Here is a 16,582-nt window from a genome sequence, read left to right as displayed (position 1 = left end):
GGAAAGAAAAAAAAAAAAACACCCCCAAACAACAATAATAAACAATCCTAGTGGTATAGACTTGAGGAAAACAGCGGAACATTTTCACCCCAAGGATGGATTTTACACACCTTCCTGCTCCAAACCTTCCAGCACTTAAATGTTTGGTTTAAGGCTGTTCACGAGTCCCGATGGGACCCCCAAAGCCAAATTATCGCTCTCTCACTTCAACATTGCAAACCACGTTCCAGGAAAAAAAAAAAAAAAAAAAAAAAATCCACTCGTTATTTACCTTCATAAAAATATACTCGTCTATTCAACCATCCCACTTCCCCATTTTCACCACTTTCCAACAAAATCCTCACTGACCCAAAACCCAAAGTTAAAAATCCAAACCACTGCATGTCTATTCAAGCAGCACCGAACAAAAACAAACAAACGAACAAAAAACGTTAAGCATCAGTCTTCAAAAATTTAATGCTGCACAGATGCTTCAACATGACCGACAAGACAAAAAAGCTTCAGTGATTGTGTCAATGGAGATGATGCAGCAGGGTGTTCGTCAACTTCCCTCCTGGAAAACTGAACTGTGTGTGTCATTCCCCAACTTCCTCCCCAAAAAACAAAACAAAGTTAGTCCCTTTTTTCACTATAGGTAGGATTAATCACATGAATTTGCTTGCGAGAGTCTGAGAAAACAACAACAGTGCAATTAAACGTCTGCAGATGTAAATCAAGTATTTCTACTTACAGTATCAGAGGAGTTGTAGTAACAGATTCCAGGTTTTGATATCTAGCACCATAAGTAGGAGAAAGAACTACAAACATGCCACCGTTTGAAAGGAGGTTTGAACAGTTTGAACAGGAAACTTCCCACTGGATCAAATCGCCACACTGAACTCTGGACTTGTCCCATTTTATGGCAGGAAACTCACACACATCTCAGCCTCCTGATGAGTCACTGTGTCTCAGCAGATTTCCAGAAAATTAAACAAAAACCAAAAAACCCTCCGTTCGGCGCCTGTAAACAGACGTGTTTACTGAGCTGATAGCTGGTAGCTAGTGTTAATTTCCTCCTTCCTGCTTGCCAGCGTTCCCTCGCCTCCAGAATAAACAAAACCCTTTCAGATGGGAAGAAGCGGCTTCCTCGTCACCGCTCGATTTTTAAGTTTGTCAGCCTAAAACCTGCCCTGCATCTTCCTTCCTTCCACAATAATGATCAACAGTTTGACAGGAAATGAAAAGCGGGGAGAGAATTTAGCTTCCTGACTAGTTAAATGTCTGCAGACTCATATGCAGTGTGAGCAACACCTCACCTACTTTCACTGTTACAACAAGATGCCTCATTTTAGAGAAAAGTCATGTGCCCTTCCTGTGTGATACTAAAAAAAACAAAAAACAAAACAGCGCTGACCCCACGTTAAGCCACAGACGCACACTATGGTGAGTTAGCATGTTAACAAAACAGAGAGGGAATAACAGCAGGAGGGGTGATCCTTTAAGAACAGGATCAGAGGGAGAAGACGCCGAGGGGAGGATGACCAATTACTGTACCAACAGCCAACTACGGTTTGCAAAAAACCCCAAAAAGACATAAAAGCCACCTAGTGTAAACAAACCTGCAAAAAATTCTATGTAAACCAAAGGATCCAAGTCTTCTTGTGATGTTGAGTTGCATATGGATGTGAATATGTATTTAAAAACAAAAGGACTAATAATGACCCATAATTAAGCCACTTAAAGTTGCACAATGCTGCCACTCAACATGCAAACAAACCCCTCATTATGACAGCCAAACAAGATGGAGTCTGTTTTATGCACCCTTTCCCATCATCCTTTGGGGTGGCTTCCAACAATGCCCTGCTGCTTCCCACACATGCGCGCGCGCACACACACACACACACACACACGCGGCTAATTTAATCCCACAAGGCCGTTTGGACAGAATGAACAAATTTCAGTGTTGTCTGTGCCACCTGACAGGCTGACACCACTACGTAATGCAAAAAGAGAAAAGGAGAAATAAAAGTGAAAAACCAAAAACAATAAATAGAATATAAAGAAAAAGAAACGGTGCTCTACATGCACAGTAAAGTGCTTTTTGTCTGCAAGCCCTGATCCAGAAAAGAAGGCGTCCTCTATGCTTGTTTGTGACGGGTGATTCTGGGATATAAGTATCGAGTAGCCCTGACTTGTATTTCCTTTATTTTTTTAAACGCATCTGTGGAGCATAGTAGTGGGGTTGGAGGACTTGGGGAGGGAAAGGAGGTCACCCTACTGCGGGGATTTGGGTGGGGTGTGGTGGGAATCTTTGTTGGGGGTTTTCCCTGGGTGTGGGGGCGGAGAGGCCCACCGCCCACCCGGCCTTCGGACCTCCTTCGGGGGTCTGCCTGTGGTGGCACCCGTTGAACTGGGTTTGGAGGAGGGGTGGTAAGTCTCTCTGGCCTTGGCCTCCCCTGAAGGCGTGGAGGCGTCGGGGCACTTCCTCTCCTCGCCTGCTGTGGCGGCGCAGGCTGGCTTAGCTTCCTTAGGGGTGGTTGGTTGCTGTAACGTCGGGGTATCCTTCACCCGCTGGCAGATCTCGGCGTAGGAGGGCTTCCTCTGCTCCTAGCAGGAAAACACAAGACAGTTGTAAAACATTCTGCACACATCCTTACAAAGCTAGTCTGCGGGCAGTTTGTGAACGAGTGGTTTTCATTTCCACCTTGAACAGGACAGAATCAGAGTTAGATCCCCGTATGGGTCCGTTAGCGTCAGTAACGAACTTCCTCACATGCATCTCACATACAATGCCTGGAAAGGTTCAGGCCTGTAGCACACGTGTCTCCAGAAGGAGAGCCCCAACAACAAATTGGTCCAAGCATCACACAAATAGAGAGGTAAGCTGAATTAAGTGACAGAATCTTCAGGTCTTTGCTTATATTTGTGCCATTTAGTCCAATGTTGTTGAAAAGGATGACCTTTAAGTCATAGAAAGAAAGTCAGTCTGTCCATCAGGTGCATGTCCTCTATAATCTCTAGCACTTGCTCTACTTGGAGAGGATCCTTCTTAAGCCAATTCCTTGTTATGGCCTTTTTAGATGATGAAGATCCTGGGGTCCTTAGGGATGGCATAGGACATGATGTCATCTGTTAACTTGGATATACTGCCCCAAAATGAAGTCAATTGTGTACACGTCCAAAAGATATGAGAGTGATTGGCGTTCGGGTGACCACACTGTCTCCAACATTTTTGCTGGTGCGCTTGAAATTTGTTAGTAATATGTGGAGTAATGAAGAATCTAAATAGAGTTTTCCGCACAAATTCCCTCCACCTTTTGGAACAAGTCGATGTTTGTTGTGTGGTGCACATATAGTGTGTTGTTACCATTTTGTTTTTCTAGCCCTTTTGTAGAGTTTAGACACAGTTTTGGTGGGCAGACATTTGTAAAGAGGAAGAACTCCCTTTTAACAGGAAGACATCTCCAGGGACAGGCTCAGAGAGAGAGCCATTAGCCACAAAGTGACAGAGAGAGCCGAAAGAGAGGACCCCAAACAGAAGGACAGACTGAAGTGAAGCATCAGGGATAGACTTTGTTCCCAATAACAGTTACAATTTGCCCACATTACAACAGCTCGAAGTCAGTAAAACTGTAAAGAAGCTTCTAAAAATACAACAGAACCAGGCAAACTGTGGGATTTAAGTTTCTGTACCTGCTCAGCTGATCTCTGTTTACTTACATTCATCAGCTGTGTTGGGATTTTATTTTTTTGCACAGATTCTGCCTCAATCTGCTCACAGCAGCTCACTGTTTGGTTTACACCAGCGTGACCATGAGTCCTTTGGTAGCGGGCAGCGAGAGTTGAAGCTCGGGTGTGAAATTCACGGTTTTCAGGGTTTTTAGCGTTATTTTTTTAATCTTTTTTATCGTTAACTCTGTTTGTGCAGAACGTGTGCAGAAACTTTAATGTCAGGACTGAAAAATTAAAATTGAAAATATTGAAAATCAAAGAATTTGGCTGATAATTCAATCCAAAGGCAAATTTTTATTAAGTGTATATAATTTATTAATAAACAACAAACATGAAAACAAGGAGATGAGAAAAAATGTATTTCACGCCGATGCAGGCACATGTCAATCAAACTTTTCCATGTATGAATATAACGCTGGGGACAGCCTGTAACTACAAACGTTCCCTTTTATACAGTTTGGGAAAACGCTGTAATAAACACGGCAACTGAGCTAAAAACATTCAGAATTTTGGCTCCTGAACATTTCAGAGATTAAGAGGTTCAACATGACAGCAGTGATATGATTGTTGAACCCACATTTGGCATGTTGATTGTATTTAATTTGCCAGATCCGTTTCTGTTCACTCCTATGCGAGCGCGCGCGCGCGCGTGTGTGTGTGTGTGTGTGTGTGTGGTCGTTGTTTTAGCAGCAGTACGTTTCAGACCTTGGCTCGTGTTTTATTGCTATTAAAAAAAGACCAAAGCTGAGAGGAAAGCAGGGGTTGTTTTTTTCGCCCCTCCATCAAAACAGATTTTCTTCTTCAAAATGCACCGTTTCCTTCTGACACCTCACACAGACCTAAATTAAAGCTGTAAGAGGAAATTTGCCTTTGGCTTGTTACAAGTAAAGCTTTTTTGGCTGCTACATGTGTCCATTTTAAAAATGCACAGTTTTTTCCTCTAAAAATCGAGTTGTCTGCAATCAAAATCAATACGAGACTGCGCAGAATTAAGGTGCAATTAATTTGCCTTCTTTTCTTCAGGATGAGATTGATTTAATGGTGACTGAGGTGTCTGAGAGGCAGCAAATATTAAAAAGCGCCAGTGAGCAGAAAAAACAAAACAAAAAGGAGGAATCAATACTGACTGTGGCAGCACCGTTGACTTGCACCGATTTGCTTGCAGTGGACAGAGTCCCAGGAACTCGCTCCACAGACAGCTGCACCTCCTTCGGCTTCACCTCTGTCACCTTCACCTCCCTGGAATAAAGAAACATGAGCCAACAGCATTAGGGTGGAATAATGAATTTAACATCATTTAGGAGGTCTGCAGTCCTCGAAACGCACATAATGGCTAAAGAAGTGATCAGTGCAACATGAAGAGGCAAACTGATGACTGTAATAAGACGAGATCTAATCAGAAAGCTCCTCCTCACCTTAATGTGGCCAACCTAATATTCAACATTATCTTCTTGTGCAGCTCAGGACTGTTTTCTCACAGACCTAAGTTTAAAGAAACAAAGCCTCGGTAATATCTTAGGAGGACTCATTTTAAACCACTAGGAGTTTGGAAGACGTGCGTGTGTTGTGGTTTACACATTTGCTTAAGAAGCAAGCGTTTGCTCCCAGGAGCAGACACGAAAAGTATTCACTATAAACATTCTGCCTTATAAAACATCCGGAGCTTCCCGCTGTGGCAACCCTCACCCATTTCAGGGTGAGAGAATGAAGCCTAATGGTGCCACATGACTAAAATGTCCAAAATGACACATTTCATAGCTGTGAGAAACTGTCACAGTGCCATTGCAGGTATGGTGTGTGGCTGCCTTTCCAGTTCTGTAGTTAATACTCCTAATTTCCATTTTCTGTCACGTTTACTTCCTATAATGATCTGAAATAGGCTCACAAGCTTCCTGGAAAACGCTGCGTCTTTACCTGCAATGTCAGGCTGTTCTCGTGGGTGGATGGCACCTTTCCTGTCACATCCTCTCTCTCTCTCTAAATCGTAGGCTATTATGTTACACGCTTTTCTTAACAGATACTAGAACCATTATGATAATTAATGACAGCATTTCAGCGAATGCTGTGTATGTTCGCAGCCTTATCTTCTACCCTACGGCTGTCAGTAAATGGCTTTTTACAGACTCTGCTCTACGTGCTGCAGTCAACAACATCTGAGTGCTTCTTACGTTACTGGGAGGGAGGGAGCGGGACTGTGCGGCGTGCCAGGGGAAGGGGGCAGCGTCGAGGCGGGGGTCGTGGTCGGGGTGGTCGGCGAGGGCTGGAAGGTTGTGGCCATCGGGGACGTTGAGGACCGGAGAGGCTCTTTGGGACCCGCTGGAGAGAGAGTGCCTCCACTACTGGATTCAGCACTTACATTCTGCAGCGACATCAAGCAAACAGCAAGCAGCAGAAATGACGTATTACAGCAAGTTCTTTTTATTAGCAGAAGGAGAAGTTCTTTACAGGTGAGCGTATATCAGTGTACAATGAAAAAGCAGGACCAGTAGCTAAAATTGCAGTGTTGGTGGTGCCTTCCTAAAGCCTTCTTTATACTTGTGCTGTTTTTCCATATCATAAAGAAATGCTAGATTAATGCTCCATATCGTGAGCCAACACACTCGAGAATCAGATTATTACTCTCAAGAGTCTCACCTTTATTTTGAGGAAGATTAAAAAAATAATAAAGAGTTTTCCAACATATTTCAAGGTACGTCTGTGAAGGTTCTCAGTCATCCAGGTCATCGTAGTCTAAGGAGCTTGGAAAGAAAAATTGTCTGGACTTCTTTAAGTTTTTTGAAGGCGTTTCACCTCTCATCTGAGAGGCTTCTTCAGTTCTAGGGTCAAAGAGGCGGTGGTTTACGACAACCAACCGTCTGCCATCTATAATCCAGTTTTGAGATCCCTTCCCAGACGCCTTAACGCCCACTCACATCCTGGGCCTTCTGACCTCAGGAAATCACAAGATGGGGTGGGGCTAGGTTTCACAATGAGTTCACCCGAAACCCTGGCTGATTGTGACCCACACCTGTTTTCACACCTTGGCTCATGTGATTGGGTAGAAGGGGAACCACCACAGGGATTAAATCTGAGAATCTCCACCATTTGACCTTAGAACTGAAGAAGCTTCTCGGATGAGATGGAACGTCTTCAAGCAACTTAGAAGTCCAGACGCTTTTCTTTCCAAGCTCCTTAGACTATTTAAAGGTATTGTTGCAGTTTGAACAGCCCGTTTTGTTTTTAGGAAGTGCCTGAGTCGAGTCACCATGAAATATCTGCGTGGCAGCCACAATAAGAGCTGGATGAATTCTCTATTCTTTCTAACACTGGGGCACCTTTTATGAAACAATTCAAAATCATGCACCAAAACCATGCTGACCCTTCACAAAAACAAATCACCAACATGGCTGATGTGTGTTGTGTGTGGATTATTGTCATACTTTCATGCTGTGTGCTGAGTGGCAGCTTGTCATGGTCACTCCCGATTGTTTTTTCTTTAAGAAAATCGTATTTTTCTTTTGCACGCTCACTGCTCTCCTCACAAAAGTAAAACCGGCAAAATGGCGCTTCCTGGAGCAGGCGCTGTGATTGTACCCATCTTTACCACAAAACCTGCGTCTATTATCATCTTTGCTAACCAAGCACTTTACTGTATTATATTTTGTTTATACTAGAAGATTTAATTTAATATAACAATAAACCTCCAGGGCTTATTGGAGTTTACATTGATTCATACATAATTTAACACACCACTGACAAACCTATAGCTCAGTTTGAGTTTAGCATCAGTTCCTACCCGTTCCTTGGAGTTTCCGACGACTACGCTGCTGGCTAGTCGGTTGTCAAAGACGTCGTCAGTTTTGAGCTGGCCGGCTGCTCCGGGCAGAGGAGGGAAGCTGGAGAGACCGAGCTCGAAGCTTGGAGATGGAGGTTTTGGGGGCGGAGGCGGCGACTGAGGCGTCACTCTCTACACAGAGGCAACAAAGAGTCAGGAAACAAAACAGTCTTCGATTCACTTTCAAGATGTAAGGAATACATAAGTACTAATCTTGGTTTGCTTCCTTTAAACTGAGCATAAACTCACAGAAAAACTGTGGAATTTAAAGTTTGAAAAGAATCAGAATGACGAGGATAAAAATCAGTACTTACTGTAAACTTTTCGTCCCTCTTTTTCCTAGAAGCAGAAACATTTTTCCTTTAAGAAAAAGAACATCTCAATTTACAAACATCCGTTCTATCTAAAAACACCGACTTCACCTTACACAACGTCACCTAGAATTAATTAGTTGAGACTGAAAGATTTTAATAGGTTGGAACCAAAGACTAGTTTCAGTAATTATGCATCTGACAGAACGTGAAACATGGCCACAATCTCCCCTTCTGTTCCTCAGTTGGTGCACAGAATCGTGATGGCACAAGGAGGTTGGCCTCCTGGATATGAAATGTCACCACTTCATCATTTTATCCAGATACATGCAAAACTTTTAGTAGCCGATTAATTTTTGAGGAACAGCCGAAACAGGGCAAAAAATATATAATTCCAGATCCCATTAAACACAGAGACAAGTAAACGTAAAGCTTAAGATGTTGGGCCACCAGATCAGCTTCAAGTCCTCTAAAAGAAACTCGCTCATCTGCTGTTTTAATGGTGAGTCATTCTGGAAGTGATCGCTGGCAGCACGACATAAATGTTTCATCAGAGGATAAAGGTGATCACTCAGAACAGCTTTGGATAAGGTGTGGCCAAAAAGCTCCAAAACATTACCTCACTCAAATTTGGCTGATGCCCTGTTCAGTGTCATCATCTCTTAGTTTGTCCAGACAGCTTCCAATGCGGCTGCTATTCTTAGAAGTCCTGTTGTGCCCACTTACACTCTTTGCTCTGCAATTTAGCCAGACGGCAAATCTTGTCTTTCGTTTTAAAGTGACGCAAAATCTGGATGGAGGTCGATCACTGGTGATGGGAGCTGGGTCTCAGTTTAAAGTTAGTTTGTAAGACTGAACAGAGTGAGTCATGCGAGGAGTGACAGCAGGAGCACGATTCGCCTCGCTTTTAGTTTTTCCACTTTCACAAAAATTGAATCCAGTTGAAGAATCGAGGCTGGCGATTGGTCCGACAGGGCCTCCGCCTGGGCTGCTGCCCAACACAAAGTGCTGCGGACGCTGTACCACAACGAGCCGGTTGAGGTGTATGCGAAGATGATTCTGAATGGGAGGTTGGCCAAATTTAAATCAGGTAAGGTTTTTCATTTTTAGAGCTCAATTTCCAAACATTTTGACCACACTTTGTACTGACTGTTTCCCCTAAGAGGACCAAAACTTCAGGAAATGTGTGGCATCCCATTTCCAAAGACATTGTGTCCAAGAACAAAAGAGAATCACCTGAGCCTGTTAGTTTACTCATGTTTTCACTTTAGGACAACCACATTCAAAGTGTCAGCGTGAACTGTTGAATTCCTCTCATAACACTTTGGAAACCTGCACTATCAGAGGGGAGTGGCAGAGTTATTGCTCTACACAAGTAAATGATCAGTGCCTGACCTTCCTCGGCCGATCCCCAGCGAGTAGTCTGTGGTTGCGGGCTCCGTTACTCGCCCCGTGCCCACAGTGTCCCTACGAGGGAAGGCTGCAGTGGAGGGTAACCTGGTTCTGGGTTGGCTGGTGGGGAGTCGCGTTGGCGGGCTGCTGCGAGCCCCATTGAGCCTCTCGCTGGGAAAGCCGGCAAAGAGGCTCGGGCTGTCCAGTAGCCCAGTGCTGCGATCCGCTGTGGGGATGGTCGGCCTCAGGTGAGGTTTGCTGTGATTCCTGCAGAAAAGGAAAACCTTGTGAGTCCATGTGAGCATTAAAACTTGGGTTTAAAGTGAATAATCGAACCCTGGGCCTACAATAAACTCATTCTGTGAAGGACCCCGCAAGTGACAGGTAAAACCAGATGGTGAGATTTCATTTTTGCGTTTGTGTTGCGTCTTCAGCCTTTGGAGGAGTAAAAAATCTACAAACTCAGTGAAACTGGAAGTGGATAAATTATTTAGATACAATCATTTCCCATATGCTGATGGTTTATTTACGAAATACAAAAGGAACTGATTTTCTGAGATTTTAGCTGCACAACCATCTCTGGGGTTTACAGAGAATGAAAAACAGCACACATCCAGTGAGCAGCAGCTCTATGATCGAAAATGCCTCGTTGATGTCAGAGCAGAGGGGCCAGACTGCTTCAAGCTAACAGGAAGACGACCTGAACTCAAAAAGCCACTCATTACAGCTAAAGTACGCAGAAGAGCATCTCTGATCTCCTCAAGCCTCGAAACAGAAGAGCTAAAGCAGCAGAAGACGACACCTGGTGCCACTCCTGTCAGCTAAAAACAGAAAACTCACGTGGGCTCACCAAAACTGGACAACAGAAAACAACTTCACAGACTTTTACCCCATTAAATTCATATTGTAACAAATCCTTAATTTAAAAAAAACCAAAAAAAACCAACCTCAAAACTTTGATAAGCAGGTAAATAATCATCATATGGTTAATCTGTCAATCACCCCTGGGATTACAAATAAGTAAAAACAAATGTTTTATGTTCTATGTTCGGTTTGTTTAAACACACAGCTGTGTGTCATACACACAACATTAGTGGGTGAACAGCTGATCACACCCTGTGTGAGGGTGATGGAGATGTGCTGGGACGACTGACGAACTTCCAGTGTGTTTACAAGTGGAGAAAGGTGAGATGCTGCCAGTTTACCTGGATTTATTATTCCAACAGCACGTACATTAACTACATTGTTCCACTGAACTATAACAAACCTGTTCCTGGGCGAGTAGTGTCTGACAGTGAGGGGCGACGTCGCTGGTTTGAAACTGTGAGATGTAAATCCGTTGATGAACTGGTTGTTGTGAAATGGAGTAACCTGGAGACAGAAAAACAGTTAAATAAGATGCATTTAAGTAACAAATTATTAAGCTAGTTGTGTGACTTTTGAACTTAATGTTTTCTAATGTAGTTGTTGATATTGTATGTTTATAAAAAGTGTCTTAAAAATGTGAAAGTGGCTCTAAACCTATTAATGCTTCATAGCACCAATTTAAACAGTTTATATTTAATAAAGCAGCCACTACAGAAAGCACAGTGTATTATTCAGACCGAAAAAGTCAATATTAAACACAAGTAACTAAATTTAATCCTGGTGCTGATCTGCTGGTCCTGATTTAATCTTAAATCCAAAAACAATTGTGAATTTACCGTTTTTGATACACAACTGAGCACCTGTTTGACTTCTTCTTTCCCAAATCCAATAAACACACAGTAACTCATTCTTACCAGCGCGGGGTCGATGAAGCTGTGTGTGGCCGACCAGGCCTGCGGCGTGATGAGGCTGTATAACGGGAATTGCTGCTGGGGGCTGTAAACCGGCGGGATGTAGTAGGATGTGTAGCGCTGCTGAGCGTACGGGTTCACCTCCACCGGCCGGTAACCGTTCTTTGGTATGAAAGTGTTGATAGCGATTGCCTTCGCCTTTATCCTCGCCTGGTAGAAAGAGCCCGAACAGAGAGAGAAATTAGCACCAGCGCCCAAAAGAGAGATCGATATTATAACTGCTAATACAGTTGAGGAAAAAATACAAATAAAAAAATACATTTCTCAACCATCTTCACAAAATTTGTTTGTTTCATCGGTTGTTAATAAATATTCATGTGTACCATGGGCTTAGAGGTATTGATCAACGTTTTTCAGCCAAATCTAAAAAATTGTTTTAGTACAGAGGAATGCAATTTACATTTACACGCTTCATGTGGTCCTTAAATAACAAGCAGACCTCTGAATGAACCCCTTAAGCAAAAACCTGTGATTTGTGAGCTGTCTACAAAAAAGTTGGATGTGTGCTTCTCTGCTGATTCATTTTGCATGACAGGGGATAATATTTGACTTTTGAGACCACATTCATGAACAGAAGTGGTTTGAATATAGCTCAAAATGAATAAACTGACAGTGACGAGAGCCTGAAATCACCACCAGCAGGGTGCATCTGGTTCTCGAGCATCTTTTGATTTGCAAATTGTTTTCTTTCCAGCTCAGCCTCAAACCAATAAAATGTGAGCCTACCTTTATTGGCTTCCCTTGGAAGGTCTTTACTTCCTCACGGAGATATTGATATGCCTTTAAAACAAAGGAAACGCAGGACAGCATTAGTGACTTAAAACACACAAAGTTCACTGATAACTTTGATGCTTAAACTCAAGATTTAAATACTAGTATAAATTACTAATGAAATCAAAACTGAATGAATGCATGAAATTAACTGTCCACATGTACGGATACCTGCTGTGCATCTGCTTCTGATTCAAAAGTGATGAACCAGTTGTCATTGTAGGCAAATTCACAGTTGATAAACTTGGGTAAGTTGTCCCCCTTAAAAAGAGCCTCGACCTCCTGCAAAACAAGAGAAACTCATTTCATTCCACTGTTTCACTACAGATCTGCTACAACCCCGGTGGCCCAGGCTGGGCAGCAAGACTATGAAAAAATAATAATGAAGATCTATTCAGTTATGTTTCCCAATTACAGATTTAAAAGTGGACATAGCCACCATGTTGCCTTACATGTTTATTTTCAATAGAATCTGCAATCAGAACAGCTGCCCCCTGCTGGTCATAAGACGGCACTTTGTATTGACGTCACGCTTCAGACCTGGAAGCTTCCTCCATCTGTCATTATTGTCTAATGGCAGATTAGATCAGTCTTTGCTATATGTGAATGATTTCATAGGTGGCCTCTTGTTGGCACAGCTTGCACCGTGGGAAATAAACTACACAAGTGCTGTATTAGTTTAACCTGAAGCAGCTTCATTCAAAATTACACCTTGAAGCAGAGAATGTGTCCAATATTAAGGCTATTTTCCATTTTCCAACTGGTTCTTCAAGCAGCCAGATTCACCTTCTGGTTTTGTTTTGTCATTATTATTATTATTGAACTCCACAGAGTACTAGTTTACACATTCTCTTAACAAGCAAAACAAAACCCCCCCTTTTTTTTAGCTGCGTCATGAAGTGCATCACAGAGAGCTGCACTACTGGGCGACCCCTTGTTGCTTCTAGAGATGCTTATAATTTTTGGCTGTTTGATGAATTTACTTCATATCTGCCTTAAAGACATCAGGAGACACTACAAGCATGTTTTCCAATTTCTTCTCTCTGTGGGTGCAAAAAGCTTTAAAGAAGCCTTCACAAATTCCCGCAGGTTAAACTGGACCAAAGGTACATTATTACATTTAATACTCGTAAGATTTAGACTACAAACAACCCATAATTGAATAAGCTGCAGAAAACCACGTTTCGCTGCTCCTCTCTCTATATTTCACAACTAAATATGATGCTCTGAGCAAAATAACTAGTGTACTTTCCAGTATTAAGGAAATATGGGGAATGATGTGATAGAAAAATATTGTTTTTATGAGCAGATCTGTTTGACGTGGACTTTCTGCGGAGCTGAAAATGCACCGCTGTGATAACAGTCATTAGCTCGGAGTCAGCTGAACTGAAAATGTTCTGTCAGGCTGGGGCAGATAAGAGAGTTACTGATATCACACAAGACCTCTGCAAATGTTTTACCGTCACTGCTCGACAGGAAAATGCTTCTCAATAACCTCAAAATGCTCAAAATGTGTGGTTTGTGGTGCTTGCTGGGAAAGGACGGGTCATGACTGGATAAAATCCCGACTTTGCATTTTGGAAAGGTGAGGTGTCTACCTTAAATGTCTACTCTCTGGTCTCCTTTGGAGTCATACCACCTCGTTATCATGGTTTAATTAGCTTAATGTGTAACAGTGACAGCATTCTGCAGACTCCGCTTTAAGCATAACAAAGATTGATTTAAAAAATATCCAAGAACACGACATAAAACACACCAAATCCTAAATAAATCAAGGATACGTGTAGAGTTACCTGTTCAGGCACATATGATAACTAAAAAACTAATTATGGTGACTGAGGCATAAGAATTCACTATATTAAGTTATGCATCCTAACAGAAACATTAAATAATTCAGAGTCTGTCGACTTCATCCATGTTTGAACTTCATTAGCAGAATATTTCCCCTGAATTCAGAAATGAGTAAAATATTAAAGAAGAACTAAATTTAATTAACTAAAAGCAAACATTTATCTACTTGCATTTCTATTTACAATCCCAGTTTAACTACTGGGACTGTAAATAGAAGACCTTCTAAACAAATGTGAACAGACCATAAAGGCAAACTATCAATCAGACACCCAGACCAGACTGGCGTCTACAGTGTACATAAGCTATGCTTGTGTTCTAGGCGTGAGCCATTTCCATGGAATAATAATGCTTCTAGTGTTTGTTGACTCATGACAGTAGCGTCAAATGACAGACGTGTAATTGGACATCCTGTTTCGGCACTGACCTCTATGGGCGTGCTCTCTGGAACCTCTCTGAGGATCACGATGCAGCGGTTCTGATTGGGTCGCACCTTTTCCCCCTTCTCATCCACCTGGACCAATGGCAAAGCTGCAGGAAGCCATAAAGAAAAGGTGTTATGGGCCATTTCAGGAAGGATCAATCAGTACATCCCACCTAATAAGCCCTTCATAATCAGCTAGTTTATTACGTACAATAACTTTCACAGATCTAATGAAACCTTGCAAAATGTTCACCTTCAAACTATGAAACGTTTCCTGGTTATGTGTCCTGAAGGAACTCACAGGTGGGCTGAAATTCTGTGTGATCTGTCAATCTGTTTCTGAAGATTTTCTTTTTCTTTTCTGTGAACTTAAAGGCTGATATCACCGTGGCCACTGGTCCAAAACAGTCAGACCACAAATCTACTTTCTGGATGCATTTTGGTGCACGACTCCTCTAACAGACTTCTATTTTAACATGTGCAGATGTGACTAGACTCTGTGTGTAACAGATATTAAAAGTGCTTTTCAGGCTCTGAATTTCATGTGGGTACCTCCTGTATTCACAAAATTACGAGGACTCAAATATGCTGGAAAAAAATAATGCAAATTAAATACTGACTAATCTTGCAGTTTTACTCTTATTTTCTATGACAGACACTCACACACACACCAGAGTGTACAACAGTCTCATATTAAATATGAACAAAGTCTAAAATGATGAGGTCAGAGTATTTAACTCCTATGCGCCCAAAGCTCCAGCTATGATCTTATAGCTGGAGCTTTGGGCACAGCAGCCCCATCCACCTGTTTGTGAGGAGCAGCCAATCAGGAAAAAAGTTGTCTTAAATGCAGGGGAAGGGAGCTAAAAGAGACTGTTTCAGACAGGATGGACGGGGGCTGCACTCAGGCTTTGTATAACATAGATAAATATGTAAAATTTCTAATCATGGATGCAGGACCTGAAACTGGCCAAACGGGTGATCTGTAAATTACAAGCAGTTTCATACTTGAACATCTTCAGAAAAAAATATTAATGCAAAAAGCCTAATCGCAGCGTAATTACATGATGGTTTATTTACAGTAACCTGATTAAATTCAAATATAAAACTCTTGGCAGTGTACAGATCAATGAGCCATTAAATAAAAAGGCCTCCAAGCTAGAAAGGATTAATTTAAGCAGTAAACTAAGTACGAGCACAAATCAAACACAAGTAGGTAAGACTCTGCTGGATGCACTTTAACGACCTCTCCTGGGAAATCAACTCCAACCACATGCTGATAGAAATTCACTCTGATAAGGTTTTCTTGACATGCAGCTCGTTCAGGTAAACAAGCACAATGACGAGTTCTGATTGAACTCCAAGAAAAATAACTGGTGCATAAAACTGTGACTTTGAAAGCATGTCGCTCACATCGTAAGATGTCCACAATCAGCTCCACGTCCGTGCTGAGCTTTTTGATGTGGTCCAGGTTGGCCACCGTCACAATTGGCACATATTGGTCACTGTCCATTTGGGAGATGAGGTACATGTCACTGGCCAGATTCTCCCTGCCAAACGGAGACGCAGACAGGAGAGGTTAGTTAGACTTTCATGGTGTAGGTGGCAAAAGGTGCAGCAGTGAAAACAAACTTCATTTTCTCTGATAAACAATTCTGTGATTAGCACCCACAGCTGCTCTTAAATAAGAGCGACTCTTACACGTGTAATAAACATCAGCTTTGCTGAGGGTGACACTGCATCTGAATCGCTGCTCTTCTGGTAACAAGTGCACCTTTTGAAACTCCTTCAGTTTACAGCTGTTGCACATTTGGCTGCTTTGCTTTTGCAACTGTGAGATTTTTCTCAAAAGAATGCACTGTAGGTGTGTATGGTCCAGTATTTTGTAACCCAGCAGTAGTCTTTTGGTTTCTATAGCTTCTTGTTTTCATATCTGATCAGTTTTGGGGGTTTTTTTCTTTTAACTTCCACTGTAGTTTTGGAGAAGCTAACAGTATGCTATTGTTGTTGGCTTGTTCCAAGTTCACAGAGAGGAGAAAATGAAATGAATTTTTCAAGGCCTCAGTTCCTTTCAAATCAGCAGCTAAGCCACCACCACCGCAGAGGCATTCAAAAGTATGAAATAAGGCTTTCATTCAGACTACGCCTGACGCCCACACCCAAAGGGAGAGAGAGAGAGAGAAGAGGCCTGATCGGTATCAAAAACAATACATAGTCTTCCAGTACACTAGCTGCACACACACATTTAATTATTGATGGATTTAATAATTCTTTTAGCGCATGAACAATGATGTTGGAACATATATAATTACCATCACACCTCCCAGTACGACCGAAAATATTAATTTACTCTGACAAAGAGAGAGGGGGAATAAAAAAGCAGAATTCCCATGAACCCTGTACGGACGGACGGACGGACGGACGGACGGACACACACACACACAGCAGACAGACGGCTGATTCAGTGTACAAA

General features: G+C 42.3%; 1 protein-coding gene across 3 annotated transcripts in view; it reads right to left on the bottom strand.

Annotated features, from left to right (window-relative positions):
• Positions 1 to 2,167: 2,167 nt before the first annotated feature.
• larp4b (La ribonucleoprotein 4B) overlaps positions 2,168 to 16,582 on the bottom strand; it is a 48,116-nt gene continuing 33,701 nt past the window's right edge. For 2 of the 3 annotated variants that reach the window (XM_026148823.2, XM_026148825.2), the window contains 12 exons: positions 15,523 to 15,659; positions 14,113 to 14,216; positions 12,009 to 12,119; positions 11,793 to 11,846; positions 11,010 to 11,216; positions 10,496 to 10,599; positions 9,232 to 9,495; positions 7,840 to 7,885; positions 7,487 to 7,657; positions 5,880 to 6,070; positions 4,839 to 4,950; positions 2,168 to 2,586 (listed from right to left, as the gene is read on the bottom strand). In XM_026148823.2, the coding sequence (XP_026004608.1) occupies positions 2,254 to 2,586; positions 4,839 to 4,950; positions 5,880 to 6,070; positions 7,487 to 7,657; positions 7,840 to 7,885; positions 9,232 to 9,495; positions 10,496 to 10,599; positions 11,010 to 11,216; positions 11,793 to 11,846; positions 12,009 to 12,119; positions 14,113 to 14,216; positions 15,523 to 15,659 (1,834 nt within the window). In that variant the 3' untranslated portion in view covers positions 2,168 to 2,253. The remainder of the gene's footprint in view (positions 2,587 to 4,838; positions 4,951 to 5,879; positions 6,071 to 7,486; positions 7,658 to 7,839; positions 7,886 to 9,231; positions 9,496 to 10,495; positions 10,600 to 11,009; positions 11,217 to 11,792; positions 11,847 to 12,008; positions 12,120 to 14,112; positions 14,217 to 15,522; positions 15,660 to 16,582) is intronic. The other variant, XM_026148824.2, reaches the window with a different exon arrangement.

The sequence above is a fragment of the Astatotilapia calliptera genome, chromosome 18 (assembly GCF_964374335.1).
Source record: "Astatotilapia calliptera chromosome 18, fAstCal68.1, whole genome shotgun sequence".
In the NCBI taxonomy this organism is placed as follows: Eukaryota; Metazoa; Chordata; class Actinopteri; order Cichliformes; family Cichlidae; genus Astatotilapia; species Astatotilapia calliptera.
This window is presented reverse-complemented; position numbering and strand designations above follow the sequence as displayed.